Below are 23,349 nucleotides of genomic sequence, written 5' to 3' on the forward strand. Positions count from 1 at the left end.
TGAGAAAGTTGTGCTTTCCAGGACAATCCTACTGCAATAACTTAGTCGGTTCTGTCCTGGCACTCACTGCAGTAAGCCATTTCCTCTGAATATGCTTCTATCTGAATGGTGATGTTGTGAAAGCTGAATTCAGTCTGGAGCAATTTTGTCATATCCTTAAGTGTAGTATGTGGATCAGTTTGTTCATCTAGAGAAAAACATCATTAACTTTTAAACATACTGTAAAATACATTAAAAAAAAAGGAAATATTCTTGCATTCATTTGTTATTTCACTTGCCAAATGCCATACTGTTAAATTAATATTTGTTTTTTCTTGAGAAACTTAACATAGTCTTACCTATGAGAACATGGACAGACATCTGTTGCTGACTCATGGTCAGTGCCCAAATGTGAAGACTGTGTATTGTTTTGACTCCTCTGACTGATAGCAGACTGTCTTTTACAGAGTCATAGTCTATACCTGGTGGTGTTCCTTAAAACAAAGGCATAATATACTGTTGTTGCCTTACGAAACATTTGATGATTGACAACTGTTGGATTATCTACTTACCCTCCATGAGCACTCTGAAAATTTCTTTCAGAATAGTGGATGTTGTTGCAAGAATAAGTATGGAAAACAAAAATGTACAAATAGGATCTGCTACTTTCCATTCAGGCTGTACGAGAGAAAGAATATATTATTTCCCTAACTGGACTATGAATTTAATTGAAAGAAAAAAGGAGATATACTGTGCATAGAGACTTGACCAAATGGCCACTACCCAAAAGTAGATGATTGTGGCAGCTAGCAGAACTCCCAGACTCTGCAGCAAGTCTCCCAGCACATGGATGAAAGCTGCCCTCACACTGGTGTTACTGTGATCATGGCTGTGATCATGAGAGCCTGGAGACTGGTGTAGAATAAACACCATTCTAAAAATAATCCCACAAGGATACAATGTTAATATTACTTGAACAAGTTTAATAGTTCGAGGTATGAAACTGATGTCATTAAAGCACTTACAAGATATTTACCACCACAGCACAGCCAGAGGTGATGAGCATGACATTGCTATTAATCTCATAGTCATTACTGATGATTCTTTGGATTGCAATGAACAGCAGTACAGCAGTCACAACCCAAATGGACAACACTGAAAACAAGCCACCCAATATCTCTGTGGAAAATGGGTAAAGTATCATATTCAGCTGTCTTATTAAATGGTAACCAATAGCATGCAAATATGTTTGAATCTATGCAGATGATGTTAAGAGGTAAAGTTTCAGACCTCTGAAATGAGTCAAAAAGATAAACTTCAAAAAGGATTTTTTTTTTTTTTAAGATTTGTTTGTAAACAATAATAAAGCAGGGGACTTTAGTTAATGTAACCACCTAACCTGAGCGGTGCCAGCCATAAGTCATGCTTTTAGAAGCAGGTTTTTTGGAGATCCACAGGGAAAAGAGGCTTAGCAGAATGCTGCCCAAGTCAGTGAGAAGATGGGCTGCATCAGTCATTACAGCAAGACTATGAGCAACATAGCCACCTTTGAGAGAAGAAATTCAAATGCAAGGCAGTGATAAACAGCAGACTAAATGAGGAACAGGAAAAATCTAGACAGGTATTGTAACCCATAGGATTGTGTCTGTAGAATCTGTGATAATGGAATTGTTATATTCCATGTAGTTACAGCATCCCACATAGTCATTCATTATGCTCATAGTATGAACAGTATACACAAAGTATTGCTACCTATGAGTTCTGCAATCAGGAAGACCAAACAGATCATGCATGTGATCTGCAGTTTTCTCTGGGCTACTAATTTCTCATGGTTTTGACTGCATGCTGCTCGGCTGCTATGACAGTGAAATGACATCCACTGTTCTTCTTCCAATTCAGTGATAAGGTAGTCATCCTTCAGCTCATCAGACGAACTGAAAATAAATACATTTAGCATAGAAAATCATTTTGACATTTCAAAACGTTACCTTTGTTCTATTTACTGATTTTTTTTCTTTAACGTTCATTCTTAGTGTGAAATGATAGATCTCAGAAATAATTGTTTTTTTTTTTTTTTTTACTAAATCCAAGATTCTTGTCTGAAGTTGTTTGGCAACCCTTTTACATAACCTTGTAAGATGTCCACAAATGAAGGCACAATCTCTTCCCCAAAATTGAAATTTACTTGTACATGAGCTTATGACTTACCCCAGAAGAAGAGAATACTGAGTATTTTCCTGCCTTGTGAACTGCGCCTTTACCAAATCTACCATGGAATCCTTTTTCTCTAAAACAAACCTCAGAGAAAATACTAACAAATAAGAACACACTAGACTCCTCACACTAGAAACAAACCAAACCAAACTTTCAATATGAAAAAGTGCAGCAAGAAATAGAACATAGCCATATGCCGTTTCACATGCTGTCCCTACATTGCGCAATGTTTAAAAAGTCTTATTGACATAATTTTTCAAAGATAAGCAAGACCAAAAATTCCCATTCAACCCCACCACCAAGGTTATATGTTATATAGACAAACAACACTCAAGACAAAATTCAGTTGTGATCTTTAAAGCTTTACATAAAAAAAACGTGGCATATGGAGGTCAGTCAAATAAAAACAATTTCAACAGATACAACAATCTGGCAATCAAAAGTATAATTTATTCAATTTAAATCATAGCATACACTTCCAATGTACAAATACAAACATTTTTATATTGCACAAACATCTGAAGCATTGAACCGTATTTTTGCATTACACTAATATAAAAATATATATCAGATGAGTCATTACAGTTATGCCATTGTTTGAATTTCTCAAAAGTAAAATATCTTAATGAGATCCCAGAAGCATGAAAATGTCAATCTGGAAGATACCTGAGTAACCTCTGACTTGTTCTTAGTACATTATTCATAAATCTAAATACCAGATTTCAAAATATTTTCTTGGGTACTGTGGGTAATGTTTTTCACCAAGAGCATGCAAAAACAGCATTTATTCTAAGGCATGTATGCTTGTATTTTTTAATCACAGTATGCTGTCAAGCAAAGTATTGCAACTGCTCTAATACAGCATTGTAGTCCAATCACTGCTGCATTTAAAGTGTTTTTAAAGTCCATGCTAAATGTCGAAAATATTTAAATAGTGCCAATATGCTATTATGAGTAAAGATAAATATGAATGTGTCATGGTCACAGTCATTTAAACTAAAATGTAGTTCCCATTTAAATTTGTATTTAAGACAAATAAACAAAGGCAGGCCAAACCGGCTGGTATTGTGTGCTCCTAAAGAGGTTTTGGAATTACAAAGTATCCCACCCAATCTCATGTACAATATGAATACCAGTATATTTTTTGGGCTGGAGAAACAAATTGGTTACTGTCAATTTAAAAGATTTCACTATATAAATATCTAAATATGGGAAAGAACTTGATACCACATTAAAAGTACAGAAGGAAAAGTACAGTGAGTGTAAACGGTATATTCTGAACCACTTTTACTCCACAGAGAGCGCGTATGCACACGCATGCACACACACACACACACACACTATATGCAGCCCCTGTCCATCAGCCAAAATTTCCTCAAGTGCCAGTGGGCCAAGTTCAATGACGTGGCTGTACTTGTTTGATCTTTAAAGGCAAAAGGCTGATGTTCTGTGGAGAGCTGGCTTTGTGTTTATGGCTGTCTCCACCTACAGGAAGAAAAGAAATGAAGCACTGTAGTAGTTCATTCTGGCATAATGTGCCCCTTTCTGACATTTCCAGCCAGGTCTGCATCCTGAATTAATTAACCAGTAGATCAGCAATCAAAAAATTCCTTTTTTTTTAAATTTTTTTTAAAACACCTTTAACAGGTTCCTCAGTGATGATGGTACACTGTAAAAATGACATCTTAGGAAGTGAGATCTTGAATCTAGTCAAATATATCTGTTATTTCTATTTATTAAATGATTAGATTAAACCAAATCTAAGAATAATCAAACCTATTTCTAGAAGTTTTCCTATTTTTAAGTTTTCTTATTCTACTGCTTCTAGATCATTTTTTTAATCTGGAAAATAATGCTTAAAATTAGCACAATTACTGGCCTGCATTTTATTAAGAAATAGTTGATCATTTTAACTATATACAAAACATATTTAGCAGTGCTGTGGATGTATCCTTTTAATAATGAACAGATCAGAAGAGATTTTGCTTCTGGTTAGTAAAGAACTGGAGCAATGGGAATGAGAAGGAGCAGTGAGATTTATGCAGTCTTTTACTTTGCTGCAGTGAATTGATCTATAATATAAAACAGACGTCCTAACCTTAATGGTCCACAGTGTCTTGACTAGGAATAGGCATGCCTATGATCACAGGACCCTGTGCTGTAGAACAGAAGCAAAATAAAATGATGGATTATTTATATGCATTTACGTGCCTTTGCGCTATGGCAGTCCGTAAACATTATGTATGCAACAGTATGCAAATACTCACGTGAAGCTCCTGGAGCTTCAGAGGGAACTGGCTGTCCGACAATAACAGTTTGATTCCCTGTAAAGCAAATGACAGAAGAGGTGCAACTGAAGAAAGATCAGTGCTCACAATATATACGTTCACAAGTACTTATAAAGAAAAATTTCCCCAGACAACATAAGAAACTATACTGTATGTGTAATTGTCAATGGTGCAAACTATTGATTTTATTATGAATTGGTCTTTATCTTTAAACAAGTTAAAGTATTTTCACTTTTATGGGTTACTGGCTATTTGCAATTACCACAAAAGTTGCTTGACTACCTATTTCTAAGTATGTCAGAAATGTATGCAATTATTTCGCTCATGTCACTTCTTTAGTGATTATTTCACCTTTGTTTTGCTCTTCAAACATTTGAGCTTCAAGCTGCTCAGGATCCACATAGAAGTATTCCTCCTCTTCCTCTTTTGATCCACACTTCCCACAGCAGCAGCAGCAGCAGCAGAAGCAACAGCAGCAAGTGAAGAACATGGTACAGAAAAAAAGTGCCTGAAAAGACAGGGGACAGAAAAACAGATATTAAAGGTGGTAACATGCTTTTAAAATAATTTTTTTAAATGTATAAAATTAAACAAGGCTTCGGATTTCTACAATGAGTGGAGAGAGACAAACATTGCCCACCTTGAACCAGCATTTTGACATGAGGAAATAGTATTTAACACTTTCTTCTCCAAACTGGTCAGCCACGTAAAGGCCCATGGATCCATACTGATCGTAGATCTGACGTTTGGTCTCATCATTAAGAATGGAGTTAGCATTGTTGATCACTTTAAACTTTTCAGCAGCCTCTGGGTTGTCTGGGTTCTTGTCTGGGTGATAACGGAGTGCAAGTTTTCTAAAAGCACATTAATTGGTGCATTTACGTTAATGTATACCTTATTCAATGGTATGTCAACATGAATGCATGCTGACATATTAGATGTGCACCAATACTGCTCAAGTCTATAAATATTAGGCTTTGAATATCCTGTATGTTACAGAAATCATTTTTCTTGGTGATATGAGTACATACAAACTACATATGTATATGTTACAGTAAACACACCAATGCAATAATTAAGAACAGGTGAGCATATCATCAGATATGTTTATTGTAATTTGGGCAGCACTTTAGTTTCAAAGCAAAAACAGAGAAGCAATTAGGCAAAAAAAAAAATACTCATATTAAATGGAGTATCTGTAATTTTAAGTAAAAAAAAAGGTTAATGATATTATTAAGTCATGCAACGGCAATTTACCTATAAGCTTTTTTAATGTCCTCAGATGAAGCTCCTTTTTGCAAGTCCAGGGTCTTGTATAAGCTTTCTCCTGATGTGGACAGCTTACGCCCAGGTTTGTTGGGGTCTGTCATCCTTAAATTCTGAAAATCCCACGAACAACATGAAAACCTACATTTATACAGGTCTGTATGGCTGTATAGCCTCATTTAAACACTTCTTAGCTGCAAAGAAACAAAGAGGAAGTGAATGGGATGACAAATGTGCTGTTTTAGTATAGTATTAGTCTGTAGTGGTCTGAACCAGCAGCAGCAAAAGTAGGGAAAAAACAGTAAGTAGTGTTAGTATAGTTTGTTAAAGTAACATGAGAGAAAAACCTTACTAGAAGTTAACATTAATACTTCTAGGTTAAATCGTATGTTTTGTTTTACTTTTTAAAAGGAAAGACATTCCAGGTGAAAGCTGCTTGCCAAAAATGGCTGAACGCAGAGCAACCGGCTACAGCAGGTCAAGTGGCAGAAAATCTTTCACAAGCGAACAAACTGATTTTATTTATTTACCTACCTCTCCACAGACAAAGAACTGAGATTATAACGAGCTTTATCCGCTGTTTCAAAATGTCTTAGGATGTCCTGAATGCCATTTTTATCACGGTAATGTTTAACACGAAACGTACTAAAACCGCGACTTTTTTTTTTTTTTTAATACCAGGAAGTGTTCTGTTCCGGAATCTATAGTAAAATAGCAGCTTGCGCAAAGGCGTTAAAGTGAAAGTCAGCAGATGGAGCTGGGGCAAGGTATAACAACCCCACCTTGATCACGTGCTGATAAATCAGATACTATGCCGAATACTAGCCGTTTAGTGCTAAATGTTTACTTAGACCATTAGTGAGAATCAGTGTAAACGAGGTGCGAAAGTCATAAATCAAACTTATGATTATATATTATATGTATGCTGACATATTAGACATATATATTATATGTATGTATGCATTTGTGTGTTTATATATATATATATATATATATATATATATATATATATATATATATATATATATATATATATATATATATATATATGTATGTGTGTGTGTGTGTATATATATATATATATATATATATATATATATATATATATATATATATATATATATATATATACGTATATATAATTAAATACTGCATTTTCTTGTTATATAAGGTGTTTTTTCGTTTATGAAGCACCTATGAAGTGATTTACTTTAATAGCTTCATATCTTCTTTTTTAACTCTCAGCTCATTTTCCCTGACATCCCACTAGTTATACATTTTTATATAAAGCACCCATAATCATTGTTAGCATGCTGACAGTCCCCTCAACAAAGGGAGAAGCATTTTGTATTTAACTTCAGGCATTTTCTTTGAGATCCTTTTGTTTCTATCTAATCACTATTTAAGCCTAAACAGAAATATTTTCTTTCATTTTAATATCATGAATCTGTGAGACAAATTGTGGCTGACAGTTTGACTTGTTTTTAGCCATGTCCTGAAAGAAACATGTGGTTCAGGAAGTGTTGGAGGACCGGGAGCATTTTTTAACCCATTTTTTCTTCATAACTTGTGTTATCTAACCAGCAAGCTCACTAGAGGTCTCCCAAATCATATAGTATTGAACTATATAGATGAGAAAATAGTGAGATTCCAGCTGTTATTTCACACTAGAGATCACCTAATTTAATATTAAAAAAAAAAAAAAACAGGTACAGTAATGTGTTCTCAACAGATACAAGCATAGATATTCATAGGTACATATGATAGACACTAAACCTTACCGACTTGATTACAAGTCATGTGGCTTGAGCCCACACCCCTGCAGAATGTTAAATATCAGCTGACTGAAATGTGAACAATCTTGTAATAATTTGATCTTTGATCTTTATTGCTTTATTTATCGTCTGTGTCATAAAAATGCTTCTGAATATCGTACAGATGCATATTATTTAAAATGTAAGACAGTAATGTAAGACAAGAGATAATCAGTGTGAAAAAAATTATTAAGTCTCTGAAATTTTTATTATGATTTTTCCAGCATTTTTGTTGGCCTCCATGTATCTGTGTGCATCAGCAATGTTTTCCATGTTAAACATTGTGTCAATTATAGGCCTCAGTGACGTGGTCAGGTCTGTTGGTTGAAAGTGTGGCAAAGCCTGCTCAACGAAGCTCCCAACTAGTTCAGCCTTATACTATAAAAAAATGAGAGAATGTGGTAACCATTGCAACAGACAACAAAATCTTAAATATTCAATTCATTAAGTTTTTTTTTAAATCCTGAGCCTTACCTGTAGACTCCGTGACCTAAGAAGACTACTGAGAATGTGACCGCGCTTAAATAAAAGTTTGCCAAGCAAGTCTCCATTCACTGATCCTCCCCCCATAACACCATAGAGAACCCATCTTCCATCCATAGCCAAACTATCAATATTTTTCTCCCAGTAAGATCCACCAATGCAGTCAAGGATGATATCAACCCCCCTGCCTGTAAAAACATTGAGTGTTTACTGCTGGGAGTGAGAACAGGTCATAAATAAAACACATGATGATTACATGATGATTACGATTACGATTCACATGATGATTACGATCATACTGGAGAGATGCATGCTAGATTTTCATAACTTACCTTGCGTAAACTGCAGAATCTTTTCAGAGAAATCCCCGTCTTTGTAATTGAACCCAGCAGCTGCACCCAGTTTTTCTGCAATCTTTAACTTATCAGGGCTTCCAGCAGTCACCAACGGAACAGCATGAAACAGACGAGCAAGCTGAATGGCAGCAGTACTGACGCCGCTCGCTCCAGCATGAATTAACACTGACTCTCCCTCCTTAACTTGGGCTAGGACAAAACAAAGCACTACGCTGAAAATAAGTAGTAGGAATCAGATATTTTTCTGGGTTGAAGAAATTTCAAAATGACTTTTTAAACAGTAAAGATACTTGCTAAGGATAAGAGAAGCAGAAAATAGAAGCACACCAATTAAAACTTTAAAAACTTTGTAATCATTCATGCTTTTGGTTTGCCTTCGAGCACCTATGAAGTGCAGAATTTGGTAGGCAGTCAGCCAGGCCTCTGGGATTGCCGCAGCTTCGTAGAGAGTAAGATGTGAAGGGACTGGCATGAGAAGTTCCTCAGGCACAGCTACGTACTGTGCATATCCTCCTCCTGAAAGCAGAGCCATGACCTTATCACCTAGATTAAAATTCCTCTTGACTCCAAGGCCAAAACCAGTGACCACCCCAGCAGCCTCCAGCCCAAGGATGTTGCTTGCTCCTGCAGGAGCTGGGTAAAGACCTCTCCTCTGTTACAGGAAACAACTCTTTTAAGTACTTATTCAACAGTGTATTTTAAATGTTCTGTATACAAGTGGGCTTACCTGTAACAAGTCAGCCCTGTTTAAAGCAGTTGCATAAACTTTAATGAGGACTTCCCCATTTTTAGGATTAGGTTTGGGAATTCGTCCTAAATACAGCTTCTCCGGCCCACCTGGTTCTTTGCAACATACTGCCTGCATTGTCTACCAAAAAGAGTCAACAAAAATGTTTAACTGTGCAAGGTCACAATTGTATTTTATGAGAAATTATTTTATACTTATATTATGACACCCTAAGAGACTTAAAGTATATAGACTTACAGTGTCTTCATCTGGATGGTGAAACATGACTTCGGCAGTGTTAACAACTGAATAAGGAAACAACAATTCCATAAGATCTCAGAAACGGGAAGATCTCAGAAACGGTGATATTTTAATATAAAACAGATATTCTGGATATTCTGGAAATAAAAAAAAAATAGACAACACCCCTCATTGCGCAAAATATGCGCATAACTGATGTTGCTGATGCAACCGCTGCAGGTAAAACTATAATAATAATAATAATAATAATAATAATACTAATAATAATGCAAAAATAAATTGTTATATCTTATATAAGTTTTGATAAGTGTACATTGTTTCTACGTGTGTGTGTTTTAAAAACTTCATTAAGTGCACAATGTTATATTAAGACTCGTTTTATGAAAATGTCCATAGTTCCATATGAATAGTTCACATATTTGTATAATGGTTATTATCATACAGTTTATTACACACATAAAAAGGACATGATAACTATAGGATTGCATATAAAACTTACAGATATGCTTCTGTAGTGTAGCTTTAGTGCAGAAACTACAGTGTCCCCGCCTCCTTATGTCTTATGACCAAAGTGCACCACATGGTGTCTGAGCCAAATATTAGTTAAAAATGCACTGCTTTATGGACCCTGTACATTTGAACCCCACTTTGAGAGCAACTGACTTTTCATGTGTTCTATGTCTTTAGAAGCCTGGAAAACCGCTTCACATAGTAAAGTTATATTATTGGGGTTGTTGCTTATATAAGTTGCTTGGTGTTTTTCTTTTAACTATCCAGTTTTATTGGACATGTGCTTGTGCTGTAATTCTGTTCTTTGCTGACAAAATCTTGTTACTCATAACAGTTAAAATTCGTTACAATACCTAATATAACTGCTGCTCTTACATTAAGTGTTCATTCTAATATTTATTGCTTATGTACTATAGAATTTTCAGTACTCTGGTCATTGCTGCTTTCGTGTATTGTCTTTTGTCTTTTATCTTGCACTGTTTGCACTAGGTTGCACAGATGCACTTTATGTGGCTAAGACTTACTTAAGCCATTAGCTCTGTGTTGTTCTATGTAGCTGTCTTTGTTCTATGTAACACCATGGTCCTGGAGAAATGTTGTCTCACTTGACTTGACCCTTGATTATGTTTGTTCCATGACTATATCATACAATGTAAACCTAAATAAAACCTTTTCAGATAATTTGATAAAATGTTTTCCTAAAGCAGAAATGTCAAAGTATACAACTGGAGGGAAAACTGGATATTTATCGCATTATACACCTTAACAGAAATCATTAGTTAGGTTATGCAGCAGGACCACAGACTGTCTATGAGCAATATTTCTTTATGAAAATATAAAAATATTGTATTGTATTTTTTTAAGATAAACATTTCTGCTGTAACACAGCAGTCTAACTCCATTTCATGCATTAGGAGTCTCAAATGAACAGTGAAACTGGTTAGACCAAATAATACTGTTTACTAAGGCAAGTGTCATAGCAGCATAATTTGATAAAATGTTTTCCTAAAGCAGAAATGTCAACACCTTAACAGAAATCATTAGGAGTTAGGTTATGCAGCAGGACCACAGACTGTCTATGAGCAATATTTCTTTATGAAGTTCAAAAAATCTAATATTTTTCCTAAGATGTTCCTGAATATGCTTAATTTACCTTTATTTAATCTAAAAATATTGCATTGTATTTTTTTTATGATAAACATTTCTGCTGTAACACAGCAGTCTATCTCCATTTCAGGCATTAGGAGTCTCATATGAACAGTGAAACTGGTTAGACCAAATAATACTGTTTACTAAGGCAAGTGTCATAGCAGCAGTCACAATCAGTCTGTCTTTGTGTATCATCAGTCTCACAAAACAAGAATATCCAGGCCAGTTTTATCTGAGGAAAAAGGATGCAAGTTAAGGTATGTTAATCACATTTCTTATTTTTGTACAAAATAAACACATGTACTCCAACCTCTGTAAAATATAATGAACAACATGCAATCATCTCAGTTTTCTCTTGTGCTTCAGGAAAACACTTTTACGCGTATGACTTCAAAGGCAAAACTTAGAAAATCAAATATTTTGCTGTATATTGACACAAAGCAAAAGAATCACAAAGAAGACATTGACCTTCAGTCGAAACTGGAACAAATTCACAGGAAATACAAACTGGATCTCAAACTGCTTCATCAAGACAGAGAATGTCTACTGAGAGAACACAAAAAGTTACTGCATTTAAGAGTCTGTGAACCTCGTGCAACTGTTACTAACACAATGAGAGCCATATCAACAAGAAGGATGACAAAAAGCGATCTTCAGTATGTTCGGCTTCCAAACTCAGCCCCAGCAGGCAGGAGGATGTTTTCAGGTAAAGCATTTTCAAATCAAAGTGAACAGCTGCTAGGAACAAGGCTCCTGAAATCAGCCATGTCTGCTCGGCCAAAGACTTCTGAATCGAAACAGTTGTCCATCCTGTATCTAAAAGACTTGGCCTTAATCGATAGCATTTCCCAGAAAGAGCTGGAAATCCAAGAAGAACAGAAAAGGCAAAAGATGGAAAGTCAGAAACAACTGTACAGAGAAAAACTGCAACTTAAAATGCAGATTTTCTTCAGCAAGTTAGAAACAATTTAACCACACATATATAAACACTAATATACTATATCATGTAAGAGCCAAATGTGTTTTTTCCTGCCCTTTTGTTTGTAGGTTAACATTAGTCATATGAATACTTTTTATTCAGAATATGTTCGAAATCCAAATGTATTGTGTTTGGAAGTTGTGGACACAAGACTTCAGCGGTTACATGCTGCTACTAATTAGACAAGCTCAATTTGACCAAATAGTTGAAAAATGGCACATCCTTTATTTAAAGACTGTGTGAAAGGGAATCAAAGGACTGTGTAAACATAAATGTCTTTTGAATCAGTTTCTGCTTTGTTCATGAAATGCTTCCCAGTTTTCTCATGATCAAAAGAGCACTGTGAACTGGAGTCTCCATGAGCAACACTTGGTTATCCTTCCACCGTGGAGATTCTATAAGTGTTTTATCTGTAAATAAAAAAAACAGGTGAAAGGAAAATGGATTATAATGATGGCAACTGAGTACAAACCTATTATAATTCAAGTATTATGACACTTTTTTTATGGATATTTTATTCACTGTAGTAGTGCATTCAAAACAATGCTAAAATTCATTTGCTTCACAATTATGCATTATTACTTTAAAAGAATTGATACAGATTGTCTTACTTTCGCTGTCAATGACAACATGTGTTGGGAGACATCGGGTGAGATCACCATACTCCAGCGTACACAGAACAGCATCATCGCTCTCTGCTGGGGTGTTGCACATGAGGGCAAGAAAGTTGCACAATTGATTTTTCTCAATGATTTCTACTGTCCCAAGGAGTTCCTATGGTCAGAGAGATGCACAAATAAAGAATTAAAGATTAAGGTAAAACATAAAAGAGTTTATACACAGTAATGAAGTGTATTTCTATAATAAACTTAAACAGCCAAAGAAAGATTTTGGTCTGAAATGTTTTTCTTGGATAGTTTGTGTACTAGTGGTTACTTTTTATATTTAATTTATACTTTTAGAATTTCTATATTTTAAAACTTTTCATGAATTATGAAATTCATACTACAATTAGTCAAACTTTAATAATGTAATCGAGCTCATGATTTTATTCACATCAACATGTATGATTTTCACTTTACAAACAGACATACAGATGCACATAGCGGTATTATTTTCTGCACCTCGATGAGGGAAATCTGCTGTTTGCGTCCAGCTAAAGCATTGAGGTGTAGGTTGAGTGTTTGAAGAAAGCCCTTAAAATCAGTCTGTAGATTTTCCTTGGCGAGTTTCTCCAGTGGGATACATGGGGGGATGTTATGACGATTGATCTGCACCTTGCGGGTGAGGTCCACCTCCATATAATAGGTTTCCAGGCAAACACCCTCAAAGGCAGTGTGAAATGACACACACACACTTTTGCCTTGTTTGCTCTCTACCATGTTGTATCCAGCTAAAAGAGTAACACACCAACCACACAAACAAACACAAGTCTGTAAAAACTCAAAGCATAGAAAACAAGATGACAGTACAGAACTTATATTAGATATACCTAGATCATACCTACATTTATTTACCTACACCTCTTTATGTTGTAAAATGATATTGGTGTGATAGTCCATCTGTTAGTTCAAAGGACTGCAATTACACAGAAACTGACATGCTAATGTGGGTGGTACTGATATACAGTGTCTTACAAAAGTATTCATACCCACTTACAACCACAAAGAAAAATGTATTTTATTGGGATTTTATGAAATAGACCGAGTGAAAGAAAGTGGCACATAATTGTGAAAACCCTAATAAAATACATTTTTATTTGTTTTTGTAACATGTCAAAATGTGAAAAAGTTCAGTGGGTATGAATACTTTTGCAAGGCACTGTATACTGTATCAGATGTAGCAGTATTATTAGGCTGTATATGTTCCGTGTATTTGACACACCTTGTTGGCCAATCATGTAGGTGTACACAGTGAAATGACTATCTAGCCAGTTTATTTGCTGTTGTCGAAGGAAATTTTCAGATTGGATTGACTATTTTTTTTCCCAGAATTCACAATATGATCCTATTAAAATTGAAGGGCTTGATAATAATACTCTTAACAGAACTAACAGAACCACACATCCCATGTGGGTTACATCTGCAGTGAGAATTATTCACCACCCAGATAACTCTAGAAATGTGTTGGTCTTGTTCCACTGATGGATGAGATACAGGGGTCAGAAAATACATTTATGGCAACAGATGGGCTATAGTCAGTAACTGAATAGTTCTAAAGTTCCCTGCAACATAATGATTATAATGTACAATAATTGTTTTTTACCAATGAGTCGATGGGCAGTTTGAAGATCCTTGAGTTGCATACAACGGGACATCAGCAAATATTGTTTGATTTTTGCCTCAGTTGCTTCATCGTCTAGCGGCAGCCCCTGGTCCATTTTATCATTCAGATTCTAAAGTGACAGTTGTACTGCACAGTTAATGCATGTAATGCAAACACAATTATTTTCATAATTCCTACAATTGATCTATACTACTATAGCAGTGAAAGTTTCAGAATAAGGCACAGGTCCTGCAACTTGCTTGCCTGCTGTCCCATTTACTACATACTCAACTGAGCAGTGATGCCAAGTTTAATACAAAAAACTGCCTAAGCACAAACATAGCATCTTTATGAGCAGATGTCCTGCACTCATTATGGTTCTTCGGCTTACGCCACAGCTAATGTTTATACAAGTAGCGTAACCGGCTCCATTCATGAGACTCTCAACAGTCACCGATCATCACGGACACTCATTTCTGCCAAAAAACAATCATTATTCATCCTGATCACCACTGTTTGCTATACACGCACACTTCTGTTTTATACTTTTCTATAATTACGAGTAATAAAACCGAGTTCCTTTGTGTCTACATCTCAACGGCTTGCTACCACTGACTCTTTGGTAATCTGCATTCTTTAAAGTACAGAGAGTTCCCAACACTGGATGGTTGCACTTTTACGCTTTTAACAGATTAAATCAACTATTATCAAGACACATAAATCATTCATTGAAATCATAAATCATTCATCCATTACCACCTTTATGTCGGATGTTTCCCCACGGATTCGGTCTCTTTTTGCACGAAGTGTTGCTGCTGTTGTACGAAGTTCCTCCAGATGTTCCTCCAGACGTCTTTGCAGTCCTGCAGCTTCAGTCCTCTCTAACATCATCAGGTGATCAAACACACCTGCGGGAGAAAATGTATATATATCAGGTATGTATTCGATGTTACTAAGTTTGTGATATTCAAATATAACTTTTCAAACATTCATTCATTCATTCATTCATTCATTCATTCATTCATTCATTTATTTATTTATTTATTTATTTAGGGAGGGGGGGTATATTCCCACCCGTTTTGCTTTGCTATGCAACCCCGTCCTGCCCTAGGATTGGCTGGAAGTATAGACTCGTCTTCAAAACGGCCCGCTGATTGGTCGGCTCACTGCCATCCAATCCAATCCAATATTAGTGTTACCAATGTGGGTAGTGAACAAAAAAACTATCAATGTTGCTAGCAGAAGTTAATCTGGTGCCAAATTTAGTTAATCGTTATCAAATCTTTTCACTTTGGCAATAAATAGTCTTAGAAAAATGGTGTAAAAACTGCAATAGATGTACCTTTTTGTCTTACGTTGTCCATTTGATAAAGTATTTTATTCCGCAAGACGCGTCTTCAAATCTGCCGCCTTCCTCAATTCCAACATGGACGTGAAGTCACGCGAAAGTAGACGTCAGAGGTAAATACGCTCAAGAGCATCAACATGGCGTTCGGTTTGCGCAAACAAAAAAAGAGGAGAGTAGAAGAATTGCACTTCCCTATGCATAGTAACTAACATTGACCTCTCTTTCACTCACTGAGCGAGAATTAGCGTGCTGTCAAAAATACGCATTCGCTAGGGATGAGTGAAAGCGTGAGATTTCAGTGACGGAAGCACACTCAGATTACAGGAATATAGTGAAAGCAGTAGGTCACAGACAGAAGAACCCACGTGTTTTAGTTAAGCGTGATTTGGTTGACCCACAACTCACCATGACTCGCAGGTAAATCACTAACTTTTCATTTTGAAAAATGTTTTGTCTTCAGTTGAGACTTTTATCAAGGACGTTTATATGAATGTGTATTGTTTTGGCTGATAGTATAAAGAAAGACTGAGTAAGAAACATTATACTGAACTGTTAGCTGTGGCTGAACAACTGAACTCTTTAAAAATTGAACTTTAAAATAATTAAAATATAGTCTGTCCTTTATGCAGCGGTTTGTATAGCTTCTAATTCGTGTTACTGAAATCTCTGTATAAAAATAAATCCCACACAGGTAACTCTTATTAAAGGAGCAGGTGCTCATGTGTTGCTCATGGATGGCTGCCACAACACTGTCCTTTTCCCAGACCCTAACTAAAGCCTTGAACGTATCAGAATGGACGGCACAGGACAGAAGTACTTCACTCCTATTGACTTTGTGTTGTTTGCTCTGCTCCTGGTGGCTTCCATGGCCATAGGACTGTATTATGCCCTCACTGGAGGGTGGCAGAGAACCACACAGGAGTTCCTGTTGGCAGACAGGAGCATGGGGTGCCTGCCCCTTTCCCTCTCTCTCATGGCCTCATTTCAATCTGCTGTTGCTATAGTGGGGACACCAGCAGAGATCTACACCAACGGCACACAGTACTGGTTCATCGGCTGCGCTTATATCCTGGGGCTCCTGATCCCAGCCCACATCTTCATTCCGGTGTTCTACAGACTCCATCTCACTAGTGTTTATCAGGAAGGTTTAGTCTTATATTATTTAATAATGTGGGTTTATCTCTTTGTTAATTGTGGAAAAGTCTGGCAGCAAAACAAACTAAATGCAAGCATGTTATATATTTTAAAACAAGAATTCTTTCATTGTTTTGGTGAAACAGTATCTGGAGCTGCGTTTCTCTAAAGCAGTCCGAATATGTGGGACGGTGACCTTCATTTTTCAGATGGTAAGTTCTATGACATAAAAAAAAATATAATAAGCACTTTCAACACACTCAATGTATTTCATTACCTTCAACTAAAATAGTTTTTTTCTGTTACATCAATCATTTTGTTCTTGTACATACAGGTTGTTTATATGGGCGTTTGTGTATATACTCCAGCTCTTGCATTGAATGCAGGTGAATACAGCCCTTTGAATATAGAATCTACCAATAATATAACAGATATTTTGTTATAGAAATGATTACAAAGTGAATTGATATGTTTAATTTATTTTTTGCTATGGCACTTTACAATCCAACAACTTGATGAAATTTTAATATTCAATGTGTCATGACAAATTACATACGATTTCCTATTACACACACACACAAAAAAACTTTCATTTCTAATTATTCACTGATTTTGTTTTGTGTTTTCTCATTCTACATTTAGTTACTGGTTTTCACTTGTGGGGAACAGTATTAGCAACTGGACTAGTGTGCACAATATACACGACGCTGGTAAATACTGTTTGTTTGTTTTTTTTTTTTTGTAGTATTTTTCAAATATAAAAGCAAAGCATGCTGATGTCCTCCTGGAAGTCTGTCTTGATCAATATTTGGTGTTTCACTCACACAGGGTGGTCTGAAAGCAGTCATCTGGACAGACGTTTTTCAGACACTGGTGATGTTTGCAGGTCAGCTTGCTGTCGTCATCGTGGGTGTACAGCAGGCTGGGGGTCTTTCTGAAGTTTGGAGGAAGGTTTCAGAGGGAGGCCTGATCTCTGGAATCGAGTGGGAATTTTTTTTCATGAATACAAACAAGCACTGTTATTATTATATACTATTATATAATTATATTTTATATATATATTATTTATATACTTGTTTTAGGCTTGTGTTAATTTTCAAAAGATTTGTAGGATTGTTTTATTAAACAAACATCTCTTAAGATCTGTGGTTGGTCTTTTAATTGTAATTCTCTCTTTCCTTTAAGCCTAAATCCTGACCCGACTGTGAGACACACCTTCTGGACATTGGCATTTGGTGGTGTGTTTCTCATGCTCTCTTTATATGGTGTGAACCAGGCACAAGTGCAGAGGTACCTTAGCTCTCGCACAGAGAAAGAAGCTGTAATGTGAGTAAATGTTTCAATTTTCTGAAACACTACAGCTTGAGTGCTGGCAGGTTTAAGCTGGATGTTCTCCCTCAGTAGCTGACACTGAAGGCATATCCATTCTCTTGTAGGTCATGCTACATGGTGTTTCCCTGCCTTCAGCTTGCTTTAGGTCTAAGCTGTCTCATGGGGCTTGTTATGTTTGCATGTTATGGTAATAACAGTCCCTTAGACAAGCAATATGTCACATCTAAAGATCAGGTGAGCAACACTAAAATATTCTTTTATCTGTTCACAATGGATCATTGTTTACATCTTTTTCCATTCTTTCTTTACATTCCTGTGATATTGAACAATAGATGGTCCTATACTTTGTCATGGACATGCTGCAGGGCATTCCTGGACTGCCTGGACTGTTTGTTGCATGCTTATTCAGTGCGTCATTAAGGTATGGAAAAGCTGCTGCACTTAGGAGGCAAACAACAAATCCTATGACGGGACCAGATTACTGTGTGTCATCCTAAATGCTTTAGGAATTTTAGTGTTTGCCTGCTGAAAATAACACACTCTAAAAATGTGTGGTTAAAATTGTGATAATTGTATTTATTGTAAACATTCTGGCACCAACTATACCTCATACACATTTCATATAAAGAAGAAACACTGACATTTGATACATGTGCATGGTTAATAATTAATTGGAAAGTAATAGAAATAACCAAAATGGAAAGAAACATATTGAGGAATTGCTCAATCACGATCATACCATTAAGCGGGTCTTTATTTTATTTTAAAATCTGACATGTAAAAGACTTGAAAACAAGAAACCATAAAGGAGCAAAACAGGATCCATAAAGGATCCTGTGTAACCTATGTGGAACTGGGACTTTTAGTGTTCTTCCTAACTTTGTAAATAGATTTGACGAAGCTAAATAACATGAGGAACACAATGTTTCAGCAAATAAGAGAAGTGTTTTTTTGCCTTTTTCTGTAAATGAAATTTAAGTATGCATTTACCAGCCACTTTAATAGGAACACCTGTACACTTAAGGTTTCTTTTATACATTTATGCAGCCAGTCATGTGGCAGCAGCACAGTGCATACCATTATGCAGATACAGATCAGGGTCCCATCTGACACGTTTTCATCATTCTGATGTTTATCATGTGAATGTTTACCAAAGTTCTTGACCTGTATTAGCTGTAAACGATTTTACATGTAACACGTCTTTTACATAATTGCCCGATAATTGCATGAATTTACAGATGTGCAGATATTACTATCACTATTACTGTAAAGTTACTATTAAACTATTTTTATAGAGCATTATATTTGTGTTGATTTATGGCTGCTATTCCCTTATCCAAAGCACAATATCCTCAGCTTTCAACTCCTTGGCCACAGTAACAATGGAGGATTTAATTAAGCCTCATTATCCTTCTATGTCAGAGGCTAGAGCCACAATACTGTCCAAGATACTCGGTGAGTCTTTATACATAAATGTCTAGTCTTCTAGTCTACTTAATGTGTGTATTGTACTTGAGTGGATGTACGATTAAACAGAAAAAAACAATTTGATATTATAAAAAAGATACAATGTTGTTGTTGTTAAGTCATACATATAACCTTTTGTGTTTTTTTTTTTTGTTTGTTTGTTTGTTTCCCCCCCCCAATCTAGCCTTTTCATATGGCCTTTTATGCCTTGCTATGGCGTATGCTGTCCATTTGATGAACAGTTCTGTTTTGCAGGTAAGCAGAACTGAATTTAAGTTTCAGTTGGACTTAGGATCTGTGACAGTTGGGGGTGTGGTGGCCTGGTGGTTAAGGTATTGGGCTACTAATCGGAAGGTTATGAGTTCAATCCCTGGACCACCAAGCTACCACTGCTGGGCCCTTGAGCAAGGCCTTTAACCCGCAGTTGCTTAGTTGTATAAAATGAGAGAAAAATGTCTCAGAGTAAAAAGTCACTCTGGATAAGGGTGTCTGCCAAATGCTGGAAATGTAAACGTAAATCTCCAAATCAGTTACACTATCAGCAGAAATAAACCAAACTAAAATCATGAAACGGGTTAAAATATGATGCTGCAGCTTCCCTCTGAATAAAATGTACCTAAAATGTCTCATTTCAAGGCAGCTCTCAGTATCTTTGGGATGGTGGGTGGTCCCTTGCTGGGACTCTTCTGTCTTGGGATCTTTTTCCCTTGGTCCAATAGTACTGTGAGTATTCTTAGCCAAATATTTGTGCATTGAACAATGAGCAAGGTCACAGAGAGGAAACCTTTTGGTTGTATTTCTGTAGGGTGCTGTAACAGGACTAGTCGCTGGGCTCATCATGGCCTTCTGGGTTGGAATTGGTGGATTTGTGGCACAGATTCAGCTTCCACATAATGGCACTTCTCCACTATCAACAGAAAATATGACCTTGACTACAATGAGTTCGATATTAACTCCAGTCACTTATAAACCAAGGTAACATGCTGTCACTGACCTTCTGTTAATATTATCAGTGGCTTATGAATATTGTTTTTCACAACCAGTCAGTCACCTGTAGTAAAAACCTGTAGGTTTATTTATTTGTTTATTTATTTATTTATTTATTTATTTAATAACTACTGATAGTGTCTATGTTTTGTGAAAACTAGAAAGAAATATTATCATTTCAACACTGTGAATTATTATTTTTTTTAACTTAACAGAATTATTTTTTGTTTATAAAATAATATTTTTTTGCAGTACTTAGAGCCAGGCAGAATTATCTTACCAATTCCAATACTTCAGATCATCTTTTCATCAAATATTATTTTTACACACAGTAGTCTTTGGATTATAACCTACAAACAAGATATTTCATTGTTCAAAAATGTCAAATTAGGCACGTTACTCCACTGCAACAAATACATTCCATGATAAATAAATGGTTTAAACATAAAAGATTTATCATGGTTCTTTGGCCAGTAAGCAAAACACAATTTTTCTAGAAAGGTCTGCTTGGTAGTCTTTGAACATCTAGAATCATAGAAGTTCAATCTAGGATCTCAGAGATGTTTATAGGAGTTAATGCAATTGTAATATCTTTAAAGCCAACAGAGGTCGCTGTAATCAGGGCTTATTGAATGTGTTTAAGTTGATTGAAGTGTGATAGAAGCTACAGGTGGATTTATTTTAAAATTATTGTTTTTATATATCAGATATATGTACAAAGTACATTAATGCATTTTGATCATATATCATTTCTTAATAATTTCCAACATGGAATCCTTTAGTTATATACCATTGGTTGTGATTGTTATAAAATTAGATCATTCAGATTTTTGAAATATTAAATGTCTAATTTTTTTTTTCTCAAAGGTGAAGAACCAGTAACATGAACAAAATAAAATACAGACCTACTGTATGTGTACTAAATATGCAGACTTATTAACCCAAGCATATTACTTCTTAAAGCAAATGGCATCGACCTGTATACAGTCTAAGCAAACTAACTGGCAGCTGTAAGAGTAGTTATTTATTAGATGAAGATGGCTTATTTTGATTGATACCTCAGAAGAAATGATCTAATCTCTGTAAAGTATCATTGTACCCAACTCAAATGAGAAATGAAAGAGACATGGAAAGTAAGATTCTTTCATCGGGGGAAAAAATGTCTCTTGCAGTTTGTGGTGAATATGAGACACAAGCTGCAGATAACAAAATAAGAAGCTAGTTATGAAAATAAGTTGACAGTTACTTTTATAAGCTACATAGGGTTATTTTTTTCTCTGTTTTGGTTATCGGGATTGTGACTCATATTTAATCATTTGTGTGTTATTATGTACAGTACTCTCTGTTTGTCGCTTTAGTAAACCTGTTGGGCTACATGGCTTCTATTCTCTGTCCTACATGTGGTACAGTGCTCTCAACTCCACTGTTGTGGTGATTATTGGACTTCTTGTCAGTCTCATCACAGGTATGATAATAAATTGTGGATATAAACAATGTTTGATGATAAACAATACTGAATATTTACAGTATATAATTATCTTAATAGATGTTGTTTATTCTCCAGTTTACTCAGACTGTAAGTGATCTGGTGTTGTTAATGTGTAATGTGAGTGCTTGGTGCTCTGTAATGGACTGGTGACTCACCTGGGGGGAATATGTTCTTGCCATTTGTTCAGTGGTCCCTGGATTTGCTCCAGAGCCACTATTAGCTTGACCAGGATAAATCAGTTTCTGAAGATGTATTATCTCTCTTGTAAAAGCAAAAACATAAGTTTCCTACCATCTTTGTTCATTTAGGTCAAATGAAGAAAAGAGATGTAACAGCTGGCACAGTTTATCCTCTGCTAGATAACACACATTTTTTCCTGCAAATCCTGTCAAAGCCCAAGCTTTGGTGTCGTTCACCTCCAGAGAACAGGGTATTAGTAGTGAATCTACAATTGTAATTTATCCATCCAACACAATTAATTTTGCATTGTTTTCTATTGTGATTACTGAAGACAGCTTGTTTTTGTGTTTTCAGCAAATTACTACACATTGTGAGCAATTGAATGGTGTTGCCAAGCCAGAGGAAAATACCGGAACAGAGGAAGAAATGGAGACTTTTTTGCCACTGAGCCAAAGATCTCATTTAGAGAAGGAAACCTCGGTGTGACACATCAGAAACATCAAGCCATTAATTAGTGAAGTATGGGTTTTGTATGAATAACACTCACTGAGAATTTTATCAGGCACATCTATATTCAATTATTCAAGTATGTAGCAGCAGCACAATGCATAAAATTACATAGATATGGGCCAGAATCTTAGGGTAGAATTTGCATCATACATCAGAATCTATATACTACTGTATATAGTAGTCTATATACTCAACAGACCAGCCATGCCACAGTTAAATTCACAGAGATCACACTTTCCCCATTCCGATGTTTGATGTGAACTCTGCCCTAAGATCCTGCCCCGTATCTATGCAATTTTTTTTTTGCATTGAGCTGCTGCCAAATGATTGATTGGATAACTGCATGAATGAGTAGACGCATAGGTGTTTCTGTTAACGTGGACGTGAGTGTACTTTATTTGTTTACAAAATCTGTTTAGCATTTAATCTCACCCTTGGGGGAATCTTTTTCTATTCCAATTTTTTTGGACTGCAAGTAGTTTATCTAAAAGCTACTTATAAACAGGAACCAAGTATGTGGAAGTCTGTGAAATTTGGACAAACCCATATGGGAAGGAATTCAATAAAGAGAATTGCTAAAATTGACTTGTTTAAAAAAAAAATTGTGTCCT

General features: G+C 35.8%; 6 protein-coding genes across 9 annotated transcripts; 2 read left to right on the forward strand and 4 right to left on the reverse strand.

Annotated features, from left to right (window-relative positions):
* Nucleotides 1-21: 21 nt before the first annotated feature.
* Nucleotides 22-2,406, reverse strand: LOC132852367 (proton-coupled zinc antiporter SLC30A2-like). Of its 2 annotated transcripts, none has more exons than XM_060879535.1 (8): nt 2,188-2,406; nt 1,732-1,913; nt 1,379-1,525; nt 1,005-1,158; nt 763-913; nt 552-657; nt 339-461; nt 22-187 (listed from the first exon to the last, which is right to left on the reverse strand). In XM_060879535.1, the coding sequence occupies exons 1-8, from the start codon at nt 2,250-2,252 to the stop codon at nt 42-44; spliced, it is 1,074 nt and encodes a 357-aa protein (XP_060735518.1). In that variant the 5' UTR covers nt 2,253-2,406; the 3' UTR covers nt 22-41. The 2 variants fall into 2 exon arrangements, with proteins under 2 accessions (XP_060735518.1, XP_060735517.1); XM_060879534.1 differs by having other exon boundaries at nt 339-473.
* Nucleotides 2,407-2,623: 217 nt separating this feature from the next.
* On the reverse strand, nt 2,624-6,470 carry dnajc5gb (DnaJ (Hsp40) homolog, subfamily C, member 5 gamma b). Its single transcript, XM_060879704.1, has 7 exons — nt 6,282-6,470; nt 5,739-5,860; nt 5,122-5,335; nt 4,833-4,989; nt 4,461-4,517; nt 4,292-4,351; nt 2,624-3,678 (listed from the first exon to the last, which is right to left on the reverse strand). The coding sequence occupies exons 2-6, from the start codon at nt 5,849-5,851 to the stop codon at nt 4,293-4,295; spliced, it is 600 nt and encodes a 199-aa protein (XP_060735687.1). The 5' UTR covers nt 5,852-5,860; nt 6,282-6,470; the 3' UTR covers nt 2,624-3,678; nt 4,292.
* A 1,138-nt stretch (nt 6,471-7,608) lies between these two features.
* On the reverse strand, nt 7,609-9,930 carry tp53i3 (tumor protein p53 inducible protein 3). The gene is made up of 7 exons (XM_060879539.1): nt 9,888-9,930; nt 9,386-9,432; nt 9,128-9,268; nt 8,785-9,052; nt 8,377-8,589; nt 8,036-8,232; nt 7,609-7,939 (listed from the first exon to the last, which is right to left on the reverse strand). Exons 2-7 carry the CDS (start codon nt 9,410-9,412, stop codon nt 7,751-7,753), a joined length of 1,035 nt encoding a protein of 344 aa, XP_060735522.1. The 5' UTR covers nt 9,413-9,432; nt 9,888-9,930; the 3' UTR covers nt 7,609-7,750.
* Nucleotides 9,539-12,116, forward strand: LOC132852373 (uncharacterized). 2 transcript variants are annotated; one of them, XM_060879543.1, is made up of 3 exons: nt 9,539-9,607; nt 11,246-11,304; nt 11,414-12,116. In XM_060879543.1, exons 2-3 carry the CDS (start codon nt 11,293-11,295, stop codon nt 12,017-12,019), a joined length of 618 nt encoding a protein of 205 aa, XP_060735526.1. In that variant the 5' UTR covers nt 9,539-9,607; nt 11,246-11,292; the 3' UTR covers nt 12,020-12,116. The 2 variants fall into 2 exon arrangements, with proteins under 2 accessions (XP_060735526.1, XP_060735525.1); XM_060879542.1 differs by lacking the exon at nt 9,539-9,607 and having other exon boundaries at nt 11,153-11,304.
* Nucleotides 12,117-12,231: 115 nt separating this feature from the next.
* cenpo (centromere protein O) lies at nt 12,232-15,773 on the reverse strand. The gene is made up of 6 exons (XM_060879541.1): nt 15,634-15,773; nt 15,051-15,199; nt 14,292-14,421; nt 13,151-13,419; nt 12,638-12,800; nt 12,232-12,436 (listed from the first exon to the last, which is right to left on the reverse strand). Exons 1-6 carry the CDS (start codon nt 15,653-15,655, stop codon nt 12,327-12,329), a joined length of 843 nt encoding a protein of 280 aa, XP_060735524.1. The 5' UTR covers nt 15,656-15,773; the 3' UTR covers nt 12,232-12,326.
* Nucleotides 15,106-23,323, forward strand: slc5a6b (solute carrier family 5 member 6). 2 transcript variants are annotated; one of them, XM_060879538.1, is made up of 16 exons: nt 15,106-15,226; nt 16,331-16,777; nt 16,917-16,985; nt 17,108-17,159; nt 17,416-17,483; nt 17,602-17,756; nt 17,959-18,099; nt 18,210-18,339; nt 18,438-18,526; nt 19,448-19,560; nt 19,757-19,827; nt 20,209-20,295; nt 20,378-20,547; nt 21,918-22,024; nt 22,357-22,478; nt 22,583-23,323. In XM_060879538.1, exons 2-16 carry the CDS (start codon nt 16,433-16,435, stop codon nt 22,712-22,714), a joined length of 1,851 nt encoding a protein of 616 aa, XP_060735521.1. In that variant the 5' UTR covers nt 15,106-15,226; nt 16,331-16,432; the 3' UTR covers nt 22,715-23,323. The 2 variants fall into 2 exon arrangements, with proteins under 2 accessions (XP_060735521.1, XP_060735520.1); XM_060879537.1 differs by lacking the exon at nt 15,106-15,226 and adding an exon at nt 15,841-16,056.
* Nucleotides 23,324-23,349: the final 26 nt, after the last annotated feature.

This window comes from Tachysurus vachellii, chromosome 10 (assembly GCF_030014155.1).
Source record: "Tachysurus vachellii isolate PV-2020 chromosome 10, HZAU_Pvac_v1, whole genome shotgun sequence".
Lineage (NCBI taxonomy): Eukaryota > Metazoa > Chordata > Actinopteri > Siluriformes > Bagridae > Tachysurus > Tachysurus vachellii.